The sequence below is a fragment of the Chrysochloris asiatica genome, unplaced genomic scaffold, assembly GCF_000296735.1.
Source record: "Chrysochloris asiatica unplaced genomic scaffold, ChrAsi1.0 scaffold00450, whole genome shotgun sequence".
NCBI classification, from domain to species: domain Eukaryota; kingdom Metazoa; phylum Chordata; class Mammalia; order Afrosoricida; family Chrysochloridae; genus Chrysochloris; species Chrysochloris asiatica.
In genome coordinates this window covers 37,606-50,450 of record NW_006408968.1, presented here as the reverse complement: position 1 = coordinate 50,450, position 12,845 = coordinate 37,606, and the positions used below count along the sequence as shown (strand labels likewise).

Here is a 12,845-nt window from a genome sequence, read left to right as displayed (position 1 = left end):
ATGATAGAATTCTGCAAAACCAATAATGTGTTCATTTCAAATGCCTTCTTTAGACAACATAAGAGATGATTATACACATGGACCTCACAAGATGGAATACACAGAAATCAAATTGGCTACATCTGTGGAGAAAGACTGTGGAAAAGCTCCATATCATCAGTGAAAACAAGGCCAGGGGCAGACTGTGGAACAGACCGTCAGTTGTTGTTGTTGTTATATGCCGTGGAGTCGGAACCGACTCATAGCGATCCTGTACAGGGTTTCCGAGGCTGCATATCTTTACGGGAGCAGAAAGCCTCATCTTTCTCCTACGGAGTGGCTGGCAGTTTCGAACTGCTGACCTTGAGGTTAGCAGTCCATCAATTGCTCATATGCAAATTCAGACTGAAGTTGAAGAACATGAAAACAAGTCCACAAGAGCCAAAATATGACCTTGAATATATCCCACCTGAATTCAGAGATCATCTGAAAAAAACAGATTTGATACATTAAATACTAAGGCCTGAAGACCGGAAGAGTTGTGGGATGACATCAAAAACATCATACAGGAAGAAAGCAAAAAGTCACTAAGAAGACAAGAAAGAAGGAAAAGGTCAAAATGGATGTCAGAGGAAACACTGAAACTAGCTCTCCAGCGTAGAGATGCTAAAGCAAATGGAAGAAATGAGGAGGTACAAGAGCTGAACAAAAAATTTCAAAGGTCAGTTCGAGAAGACCAAGACAAATATTACAACAAAATGTGCAAAGATCTGGAGTCAGTAAAACAAAAGGAAGAACACACACAGCATTTCTCAAGCGGGGGGAACTGAAGAAAAATTTCAAACCTCGACTTTTGTTATTGAAGGAAGCACTCATTCATACTCCCTATTGTTGTTGTTGTTGTTGTTGTTATGGGCCGTGGAGTCGGTTCCAACTCATAGCGACCCTGTACAGGGTTTCCGAGGCTGTAAATCTTTATGGGAGCAGAAAGCCTCATCTCTCTCCCATGAAACAGCTGGTAGTTTCCAACTGCCGAACTTGAGGTTAGCGGCCTGATCCGTAACCACTATAAATATGAAATTTTACCATTTCTTCTAAATTTTCACATTTATATTAAAAGTTATTCACAATATTCTCCAATTATATCTCATATCCACATTTGTTCAGTCTTCCCAAATATTCATCAGTTTTATTAATCTTTTAGCATAAAGAGGTTTTGGCTTTGTTAATTCTGTATGTTGCATCTTTGTTTACATCAATTTAAATATCAGGTTTCCAAAGGATAGTTTGTGGTGCAGGAAAATAATCATGTGGAAAACCATGGAAATATATATATATATTATATGTATATATTGCACATTCCAACTTTCATTTTTAAATAGAAAAAAAAAAAAGACTAGAAGGGTACTCATTAAATCACTGGTATTTCTTAATGGTTTTGAAGTTTTCAACATTTTCTGGTTTGTCCATAATGATCTTGGACTGCATTTATGTTCTAAAAATCTATTGACCAAAAAACCTCAGCGTGTGACCCTGCATCTTTTTAAGCCCTGTTTCAGTGACAAGACTAACAATCTAGAGGCTTACGTGAAATGGTTCAATCGGTTATGCTATCTCGTGGCGACTGAGATTTGCATGGTGAGTAGAAAGCCAGAGGGCCTGATCTTGCCAAAGGCTGTCAGGAGGTTGGGAGGAACCCAATGGGAGGGACTGAGAAGGGCGTCTTGAGCCCCAATTCACCTCCAAGCCCAGAACCAGACTGGACACCACCCCTCCGCCTTCACACTGCTGTCACTTGACTTTCCTGCCGTGACAATTGTCCTGTGGGTATAGCCTGGGATAGATTCACTAGCCTGTCACTAAGATCCCTCCACTTACTGTGTGCTGAGAGGTGACGGATCAGTAGACTCCTATCCTATGTGGTTCTGCTTCCTCCCCTTTTGCCATTTGCCTTGGGTAGCCTGGCCTAGATGGTTTCACTTAGTTCACTCAGGATTTAGAGGTAAAAATAATCCAACCTTTAAGAACTGGGAGATTGCACAAAAAGGCATTCAGATCTCTTGAAAAGCAGGAAGACCCAGCAACACTGGGTGGAGGTATGTATCACTGAGTTAAATCGGGTCTTCCTCCTTGCAACCCCCTCTTTCCATCATGTGGAAGCCAGGAGGCTGCTTGTTTCAGAAGCTTTGAGGCAGCCTGTATCCCAGTTGGCTCTCCAAAAGCAGATGCTGAGACAGAGTTTCGTGTACCAGTACTAGCTGCCATTGAATCTACTCTGACTCACAGTGAACCCATGTGTGTCAGAGTAGAACAATACTCCAGAGGATTTTGAATGGCTAATGTTTGGGAAGTAGATTAACAAACCTTTCTTCTGAGGTGCCACTGGGGAGACCCTTCCAACCACTGATTTGCAATCAAGCACACTGTAACACCCAGGGACTCCAGAGTTTGGAATGCAAGGTGCTGATAGGAATCACCAGCAGGACTGCTCAGAGGGTGCAGCTGATCTGCAATGCAGACCCAACAAGGCCCAATAGCATGCAGGAGCTCCACAGAAAATGTTGTCTGTCAGAGTGTCCACTTCAGGCCATAAAAATTGGCCCTTGTCGCTGGGATTAGGCTGATCTGTCAGACTTCATGTATCTCACTACAGCTGAGGACGACCTCTTCGTCCACCACAGCATGTTTCTTTGTGGCAATAACAACTGTCCCCTTGTTGAGTGGGCAAGCAAAATCTATTGGGATAAAAGAATGCAACTCAAGGTACCAGGTGCACAGCCCACTTCTTACATTTACTTCACGGGCCTGGAAACTGAGGTTGGGATTTCCTGTGAGGCCTGGAGTGAGTCCAGTGTCTTGAAAGCTTTCAGCCCAGCCCAGGCCCAGGAGAAGGAGAACAGTTTGGCTCTGAGTCATCAAGAGATGTGCAACTCCAAGCACCTCACTGTGATAGTCATACTGTCCTTCATCATTTGACAAAAGTTGTTGGAGGGCCTGCTCAGAGTCAGGACCCTGGGGACTCAGTAGCATGTCAGGATCAGTGGGTGGCCCTGAGGGGAGCAAGCTTGTTGCTGGGAGTAATGGAGAGGGAGCAAGACTTCCTGCTTCCTAGACATGAATGTTGGAGGAGGGAGATTTTTGGGAGCCACTGAACTAATCCTAAAGTTGCCTCTCAGCATTCCTGCTGTGTCCCAGGAGTCCTGCCAGCCCCACCCCCAGGCTCCTCCATGGCAGTGGGTTCTGTGTTGGATCTGCTATGATGTACAGGGAATACCCTGAGTCACCCCACCCCCACCCCGCATCCCTCCCTGCCTGACTGCAAACAGGAGAATTCCAGTCAGGAAATGGGCTGAGAGCAGGTGAATGAAGGCAGGTGGGAACCCCCATTGCTTCATCTCTGAGGCCCTGGCACCCTGTCCACAGCCTGCCAAGAAGAAGCAGAGAGCTCAGGTGATTGAGTTCTTCATCGACGTAGCCCGCGAGTGCTTCAACATTGGCAACTTCAACTCCCTGATGGCCATTATCTGTGAGTAGGCTGCGGGGGCCGGGGCCTCCCTTGGGGGAGGACTCCAGATGAAGGTGGAGTAGGCACAGCCAGATGGAATGGTACAAACCAAGGGTCCTCCTGTGAACAGTGGGTGATCAGGGTGGACTGTTTATAGGCCCAAGGTGACCAGAAACCCCACGTCTTCACTCCTGAGGTCATGAGAAAAGTGTCCCATTGAGGGGAGCTGGCAAGGGCTTGGCAGTGTGTCATGCCTCCAGATCCAGGGAGGATGGTAGGAGCTGGGGGCAGGTACAGAGGGATGTTGATGTGATCAATAGTTGCAGGGAGGGGTCCATTGTGATGGGGATGGAGGCTGGGAGTCTTCACACATAGAAAGCATGTCCGCCTCAATACAACATGCACCAGCACCCACTGTCCAACATGCTGAAGCCACCAGCAGACCTCAGCTTTGGTTAGGGTCAGTTTGAAGGGCTAGACCAGTGGGAGCTCCCTGACCTTGGAAATGAGGAGGATGGTCAAGACCTGAGCAGCCTTCCCAACTTGGCCCTTCTCTTCCAGCCGGTATGAACATGAGCCCTGTATCCAGGCTGAAGAAGACTTGGGCCAAAGTGAAGACAGCCAAGTTTTTTATCCTTGAGGTAAACAAAGGGGGCTGGACTGCAGGGTGCCACTGGCCATCCCTTGGACAGAGCCGCCCAATGTGTCCTGTCTCCTTCCAGCACCAGATGGACCCAACAGGGAATTTCTGCAACTACAGGACAGCCCTGCGTGGGGCTGCCCACCGTTCTCTGACTGCCCACAGCAGTCGGGAGAAGGTAGGTCAGAACTCCCGGGCTTTCTGAGTACCTGCTAGCTTCAGACTAGCTGGGTGTATCAGGGGACCTGGGCGCTGACTCAAAGCTTGTCTGTCCCCTGACTTTCTTCAGCATCTGTTGCTAGACAACCACAAAACCTTGCTTTTATAGGGAACTCATCCTCTCCCTCAAAAGGCCAGCCCACCTCAAGCAGTTCTAACTATTCAGAAGTGACTGCTTGTGTATGGCTGAAATTTGCCCCTAGAGTATTTCTTTTTGGAGGTTCTACCCAAAATAAGACCACTCCCTGTTCTGCCCACCAGTCCTTCAGAAACCTCATGCCCAACTCCTCTCTTCTCCAGAGTTAGCACCCCAGTCCTGCCCTACCTCACTTCCCTATTTGGGTCCCTTTTATCCCTGAACAGTTCCATATGTCAGAGTGTCTTGTATGTCAAGTCAAACTGTTGTTCCAAGTAAACAGGGTCTTACACTTCCCTTATTCTCAATGTAATACCTTCATTAATGTGACCACAGATCATATTAACCAAGCTAAACCAAGCTTTACTAAAACCGTCTTTTCACAAATTCATTTTCATTTGACCCTGATCAATTTTCTTTCTCCTCAAAATTTGCCTCGTGGCCTCTGATGGAAGAAACCAAGGCCAGGCCTTGGAGTTGGAATGACTCTCTGGCTAACGCCTGTCCCCAATCTGATTATGAGAGTTGCCCATCTCCATGGGGGGAAAACACTAAGGCTTACTGTGTCTTTTACATCTGATCCTTTGCAGGAACATCAGGGAAAATCAGGTCCCTGCTGGGGGGTACGGAGGTCTGTTTTCCAGCTTCAAGGTTAATAGGACGAGTTGCTGTTCTTGAAATTCTGAGTCACTGTTTCTGGAATTATGCTGGATTGATATCAGTGTGGGTTATAGGGAGCAGGCCAAAATAAGCATGCTGATCCCACCCACACCCCACAGGTTCTACAGCAGAGGGCAGGTGGGCAGACACTGACCACACTGATGTCCATATTGACTGCCCAGGCTGTGAGTGTGAAGATGCCATGCTTTAATAACCCTGGGTTCCAGAGGGCTGATGTGGGAGGGACATACTAGTGAGGCAAAATCTCACAGCCCAGGAGTCAGGAGGCTGGAACCTCATGTTACTGAGCATGCCATGGACAGGCCACATGATGTCTTAGAGTCCCAGAGGTCATCTAAATTGTTCAGTTACATTGCAAGGAGGGCACAGAATCAGGAGGCAAACACCAATCAATCTGGCTCTGAATCTCCTGATCTTTGCATGCCACCAGGCTGCCTTCCTTTTCCCTGTGGCAGTCACAGGGGTGTTTGGCATACGGCCCAGGAATTAGACTGTGGAGTGGGTTTGAGATTTAAGTCATAGCACTGACTCTCTGGACTATTTTTCTTCCACCCATGCTGAGGCAGGGTGGCAAGATGACTGGGACTTCATGCCCTGCACCCTGAGCCCCTTTAATAGCTCTGGGATGCCACGTTGTATGTTTGGATCTAGAATTTTTCTTTTGGTGAGTGACTTACCACCCCAAACCCACTGTCCTTAAGTCGATGCTGACTCATAGCCATCCTATATAGGGTTTCTGAGGCTGCATATCTTTATGGGAGCAGAAAGCATCATATTGCTTCCACACTGCAGCTGGTGGACTCGAACTATTGACCTCATGGCTTACAGTCCAGTGCTTATACTACAGAGCCACTAAGTATAGGTATGAGTGACTGATATTTAATTTGCACTGCATTCTCCTCTAACTTCCAGAGAAGGGACCATGGGTGTAACCCACCAAAAGTACATCCTAATGGATAGATAAACAGATGAAAGGATGGAAAGAAGAAAAGAGAGAGGGGATGATGGATGGATAGAAGGAAAAAGGGAAGAATGTGTGAATGTAATGATGGATGGATAGATGAACGGATGAGTGGATGGAAGAAAGGAAGGAAAGATGGAATAATGGGGCCTTGGAGACTTTCTCATACCCTCATGGTGCCTCCAGCTATAGTTAGTGAGGCTGGGAGTTCTCAATAGTCATAACATTTCATGCTTTCTTCCTTCCTATGATCGGCAACCTTTTCCCTGGTCTCTATCATGGCAGCCACTTAACATAGGCTTCTCTGGATAAGATGCAGTCTGAGTTGGGTTCAGGTCAAATTTCTCAGGTTCAGAAATCCAGGGCAGTGGATTTACAGTTATAAAGTACTCCTTTGTCTCACAGGGAAGCAGGGAGACCAGCTATGACCTCATTGCCATTGTCCATGTGTGAGTGCTCATGTGTGGAAGACCCTGTCTTGCTGAGGACCATCTGCTATGCCTCTGCCTCCAGATCCCTAAGGCGATCTGCCCTCAGTCCCCCTTCTGTCATGGTGTGTCTCTTTACCTCAACCCAGTTCAGCCATCATGTATTGACACTGGTTCTGTGTCTAATGGAGTCTCAGCACTAGTAGTGATGGTGGAGGCAGCAGACAGAGGCTCCCCTCTTCTTAGCCCAGTGAGGAAGCTGGCAGGACAGGGATCCTGAGGTCCAAGCTATCTACATCCTAACCCCGCCTCAACCATTTACTTCATATGCACTTATGCAAATTAGTTAACCTTTCTTGGTCTTAGTTTCTTCATCTGTAAAATGGGGTCATAGCATCCTGTTCCACAGGACTATGGTGCAGATGAAACATGCATATCAAGTGGAGCAATCACACCCACCACCAGTGCCTCCGTGATGCAGTATGAAGCAAAAGTGAATGACTCTTCCAGAGCGCGGACAAGGGTTAAATAAGGCCAGCCTGTTGTCAGTTGCCATTAAGTTGGCTCTGATTGTGGTGACCTTATGTACAACAGTATGAAATGCTGCCCAGTCCTGCACCATCTTTACAATCACTGGTATGTTTTTGCAGCCACTGTGTATTTTGGATTCCAACCTAGCGGGCTCGTCTTCTAACACTCTATTGGACAGCATTCAGTTGTGACCCACAAGGTTTTCATTGGCTAAGTTTTATGCCAGGCCTTTCTTCCCAATCTTAGTATGAAAGCTCTGCTGAAACCTATCCACCATGAGTAACTCTGTTGGTATTTAAAATACATGGCATAGCTCCCAACATCATAGCAACATACCAGCCAACACAGTATAACAAAATGACAAACAGGTAGTGGAGGAGCAACATAAAAGCCTAGGAAAAAGATTCCCTGGCAAGACTTCCATATTTTGTGGGTTGTTCTTATGACTATATTTTCCACCACACTGAGGTCAGGGAAATGCTGTGGCACTTGGAGCAAGGAAGACCTGATCAAATGTCTGTGGGATTGACCGAAATCTCGGGTGACCAAACCAAAACTCCAAACCCACTAAGTCAGTTCTAAGTCGCAGCAACCCTATAGGACAGAGCAGACAGTCTCATCTTTTCATCCCGTAGAACAACTGGGGGGTTTGAACTGCCAAGCTTGTGAGTAGCCATGCACATTTAAGCCACTGTACCACCAGGGCTGCCTAGAGTGACCAGCTCATCCCATTTTTTCCAGTTCTGTTCAATTCTAGCAATAGAAGTCCTATATCCCAGGAAATCCTTTCATTCTGAGGAACCCCATGACAATTAGTCACTCCACTAAATCCTGGCCCTAGAAGTTACTAGCTGAGAGGTTGGGCCAGACTGCCACTCTTTGGGTGTCAGATTACCCATTTTCCCTGCCAGCTGAGCAATCCATGCTTCTGTGCCTACATGGGTCCATGCTGCAGCCTCAAGGCTTTTGTCCACATGGAGGGGGCCTACTCTGAGCCAGAAAGGCCAGGTCTGCCTCGTTCTAAAGGAAGGATTGATGGCTGGCTCTGGCCAGACTTGGAGCCCATGCTCCTTCTCTGGAGTCTGAGGGCAGATGCAGTAAACCCAGCTGGGCTCCCTACGAGTTGTCTGTGCTGCCAGCAGCAAGGGAGTCAGGAAGAACAGTCTGCAGATTCACAGAGCAGGGAAGAAAAGCAAGACTTCTGATTGAGGGGGCACAGCATATGCATTCATAAGCCCTTTCCTTCTGGAAATGGAGCAGGGATGCTTGGAGTCTTATCATTAGTGCTTCAGGAATAGAGGTTCAGCACCAAGAAAGATATAGGAGGACAAATATTAGGTTTAAAAAAAGGGAGGCCTAGTGTGGCGCTGTAGAATAAGCACTGGACTGCTAACTGCAAGATCGGCAGTTCAAACCCACCAGCTGCTCCTTAGAAACCCTATACAGATGCCTTCTGAACTATGTCTGAGTCCAGCAGGCTAGGCCCTGCCTCAGTTCCTAGTCAGTAGCTGGAAAGTTGCCTCCAGCCCTCATTCTGCCCCTGCAGGGAGGCAAACTGGGGGCTGACCCACCTCCTCTCCCTTCCAGATCGTCATTCCCTTCTTCAGCCTGCTCATCAAAGACATCTATTTCCTGAATGAAGGCTGTGCCAACCGCCTCCCCAATGGACATGTCAACTTCGAGGTAGGACCCAGGGCCCAGGTCATCCTGTTACCCAATTAGACAGGCCCAGGAGAAGTCCCAGAGCTAGTGACTAACGGGACAAGGCAGGGTGATGCAGCTTACAGTTGACTGAGCCAACATAAGGCAGGAATGCCCAGGGCTCCCAAAACTCCGTTTTCTGGAGGAGAAGACAGAGGCTCACACGTACTGACAAACACAAGCTGACACCACTGAGAGCCGGACCTCATGCCCTGCACAGGATGATAGAGTCACTTTCAATCTGGGACCCCTGTAGATCCCCGGTGACAGGAATGCACAGGGTCAGTGTAAGGAGAAGGTGGTCAGGCAGAGGCAGAGGGGGCAAAAGAAAAAGAAAGGTCTACTCCCTCACAAACACTCTCCAATGTCAGCTCACATACCCCCACCAGGAACCCACCTTGATCTCCCAGGCAGAAGAAGGCCTACCATCAGCAGAATGAGCATCCTGGGTCCCAGCAACTGCCACTCCAACCTCCTCAGAAGCAAGACCAGGCTGATGCCACTCTGTGTCCCAACTCTTCATGTGGGCCCACCCAGCACCAGGATCTCAGAGATCCTGTAGAGAGAGAGGACTAAGCAGAGTGGGTCCCAGGCCGAGGGGCCCTGTGGGTGCTGGGCAGTGGCAGTAGGGGTCCTTGAGTCAGACAGTGCTTTCCAGAAAGCAATGATGTGCTCAGTCCGTAAAATGAAGAGCTGGCTCCATCCTAGCACTGGCCCTAGTTGATAACCAAGTGGGTGCAAGACCCTACCTTGCCTCCAAGTCTTGTTGTTGTTGTTATGTGCCGTGGAGTCAATTCTGACTCATAGCAACCCTGTACAGGGTTTCCAAGGCTATAAATCTTTATGGGAACAGAAAGCCTCATCTTTCTCCTGCGGAACAGCTAGTAGTTTTGAACTGCTGACCTTAAGGTTCACAGCCCGATTCGTAACCACTATGCTACCAGAGCTCCTTGCCTCCTACTCTTAGGGGATACTAATCCTGGGTGGGTCCCTTGCCCTGTCTGAGCTTCAATCGATCCTTCTGTGAAATGGTGCTTTAGTCATGACCTCACAGTGGGGCTAGGACGGGCCATGACTGGACGGGTGCAGACGTCTTTGCTTGCAGCAGTTCTCAGGATCCAGACTTCCCCAGATACTGGAGTTCTTGGCACAGATGCCCTTTGCTGTGGGTCTCATGTTGACACCCTGCTCAACCTCTATGTGCTGCCACAAGCCAGCTTGCCCCTGAAGGCAGTCTGGGAGGGTGTCTGATATAACAAGCAGGCAGCCTGGCCCTCTGGGACACTGGGACGAAGGTGCAAGATAAGCTGCAGTGAACATGGATGAGGCTGAAGAGGCTGGCCCAAGGGGCCTGGGATCTTGTCCACCAGTGGACCTGAAAGCCTGTCTGAATCAATCCTCAGACCCAAATCAGGTGGGAGACTCAGGGAGCAGGGCCATGGGACCAGAAACCAGGCTGGATCTGACTCCCAGGGCTGATCAAAGGTACCCCAGAACAGGGTTCCCCACTTATTCATGACTTTTGTATTGTTACTTTCTAAAAGTCCTTCTTTAAGTTGGCATACTTACTGGTTTATTTGTTTATTTAACTTAAATAAATGATCTCAAGTTTTACATAAACAAAACCTTACTTAAATATGTGTGAGGAGTCTTCAAAAAGTTTGTAAAAAAAATTGCATTATTCTTTTCATTCCATTTTCCATAAACTTTTTGAAACCTCCTCTTACTTAATACATGTGTTTAAAAGCATTTGGACAATTCTTTAAATGAAAAATACATATAATTTACCATAAATGGAGATAACTGTAAAAATCAATACAATGAAAATGCAATAATGTCCAACTTCAGCTAGATGTGGTTGCCTGCTGAAGGTGTAGCCCAAGAAGGGGAACTAGTGAGCCTTGGAGTCCTTGGGTGGTGCAAAAGTTAAATGAGTTGGATGTTCCAGGCCACCTACTGGTGCCTCAGAAGAAATGACTGGTGATCTACTTTTTTAAAAATCAGCCATGGAAACCCCTGTGGAGCACAGTTCTACTCTGACACACACTGGGTCACCATGAGTCAAAGTCAACTTCATGGTAACTGGTTGCTGGTAACGAGCCCTGGGTGTGGTCACAGTGGGTGCAGATGGGTACTTTAGTAATCAGAGGGGATAGGGTGGCTTGGAGAGGAAATGGCTTTCTCTCCTCCGCACTCTTCTGTCATCCATTGCCCCAAATTCTGCCTGACAGAGGTAGGAGGTGGGAGGAGCGCCCAGTCAGTGGTACAAGTCCAAGAAGATAGTTTCCCTTGCTGGCCTAGACCTCCATGAAATGAGGTTTTTAGGCATTCATATGGGAACTTCAGAGCTTATTCCCCCAGTTTGCCTCCATTCGATGTGTGTTACCTTGACAGAAATTTCTGGAGCTGGCCAAGCAGGTTGGAGAGTTCATCACATGGAAACAAGTAGAGTGTCCCTTTGAGCAAGACCCCAGCATCACCCACTACCTGCACACGGCCCCCATCTTCAGTGAGGACGGTAAGGTACCCCACGACCTTCCTGACCCCTGGGACCCTCAGTTTAGTCACTATAAAGTCCCCTGCTCCAAGCAAATATACAACATGCTGACCTCTGCTGGGTCCAGAAAAGAACAGGGAAGGCCGCATTACCCTGGTTGGCTGGCCACCATCCCAGTTATGCAAGACAGGGCCCAGATTTAAATAAGAGCTAGAGAGTCATCTTTCAAATTTCCTGGCATAGATGAGTGAGTGCCTCCTGTGCCACCTCACTTTCTTGAAAGTTTTCAGTTTTTATTCCATCAATTCCTGGTACCTTGTTCTTTGCCAATTCCTTCAATGCACCAGTTCTGACTCATAACAACTCTATGTAGGGTTTCTGAGGAGCAGCTGGTAAGTTTGAACCACCAACCTTGTTGTTCAAAACTGACCTTGCAGTCCAATGCTTATCCTACAGCACCACAATGTTCATGTTTCAACCAAACATGATTCATTAAATCCCAAACCAGAAAAAAAATCTCAAATTGGATGAGAAAAATTGTCAACACAGAAATTACAGAGATATTAGAGTTATTTTACATAGATTTTAAAGTTGTTGTCAAGTGCCTTGGAGTCAGTTTTGACTCATAGCAACCCTGCATAGGGTTTCTGAGGCTTTTTAAATCTTTGCAGGAGTGGAAAGCCTCATCTTTCTCTCGAGGAATGGCTAGTGGGTTCAAACCATAGGCCTTGTGGTTAATAGTCTAGATTTTAAAGTAGCATAATAAAAAAAGTTTCTGTAAGCAATTATGAGCATGTTTAAACATGAAAATAGAGAATCACAACAAAAACCAAATGGGAATTTTAGAATTGAAAGATACACTAACTGAAATAAAAAGGGGGAGTGGAGAATCGCAGTGAATGGGTTCAACAGCAGAATGACGGGGACAGAGAAAAGAATCCATAAACTGGAAAATGTTATTGTTGTTGGTAAGTGCCATTGAATTGGTTCCAACTCATAGCAACCCTGCATAGTGTTTCCGGGGCTTTAAATCTTAGTGGGAGCAGAAAGCCTTACCTTTCTCATGTGGAGCAGCTGGTGGACTCGAACTGTCGACCTTGTGGTTTGTAGTCCAGTGCTTATTGTGTGGAGCCACCATGGTCTCCGAACTGGAAGGTTGTGGTTGTTAAGTGCCACTGAGTTCGTTCCAACACATAGCCACTCTGTATAGGGTTTCTGAGGAGCAACTGATAAGTTTGAACCGTCGACCTTGCAGTTCAAACAGACCTTGTGGCCCAGTGCTTACCCTAATGGAAGACAGAACAATAGAAATGACCCAATCTCAACAACAGAAAGAAAATAGACTGAGAAGCAAAAAACAAACAGGGCCTCCAAGACCTAAGAATCTATAACAAAAAGAATTAGCATTCATGTCATTAGCATCCCAGAAGGAGAAGGAAAGAGAACAGGGTTGCAAAGGTACTTAAAAAAAAATAATAATAATGGCTGCACTTTCCAAATTTGGCATAAGACAGAAATTGCAGACTTAAGTTGCGTGAACCTCATACAGAATAAACTCAAAGAAACT

The 12,845-nt window shown here is 47.0% G+C and overlaps 1 protein-coding gene across 1 annotated transcript in view; it reads left to right on the top strand.

Annotated features, from left to right (window-relative positions):
• Window positions 1-11,299, top strand: part of LOC102839197 (ras-GEF domain-containing family member 1C-like) — a gene marked incomplete at its 3' end in the record, with an annotated part of 73,818 nt that extends 62,519 nt beyond the window's left edge. Inside the window, exons 2-7 of the mRNA XM_006877258.1 lie at window positions 1,528-1,617; window positions 3,403-3,505; window positions 4,046-4,125; window positions 4,207-4,302; window positions 8,668-8,763; window positions 11,176-11,299. Of these exons, the coding sequence (XP_006877320.1) occupies window positions 1,528-1,617; window positions 3,403-3,505; window positions 4,046-4,125; window positions 4,207-4,302; window positions 8,668-8,763; window positions 11,176-11,299 (589 nt within the window). The remainder of the gene's footprint in view (window positions 1-1,527; window positions 1,618-3,402; window positions 3,506-4,045; window positions 4,126-4,206; window positions 4,303-8,667; window positions 8,764-11,175) is intronic.
• Between the last annotated feature and the right edge of the window lie 1,546 nt (window positions 11,300-12,845).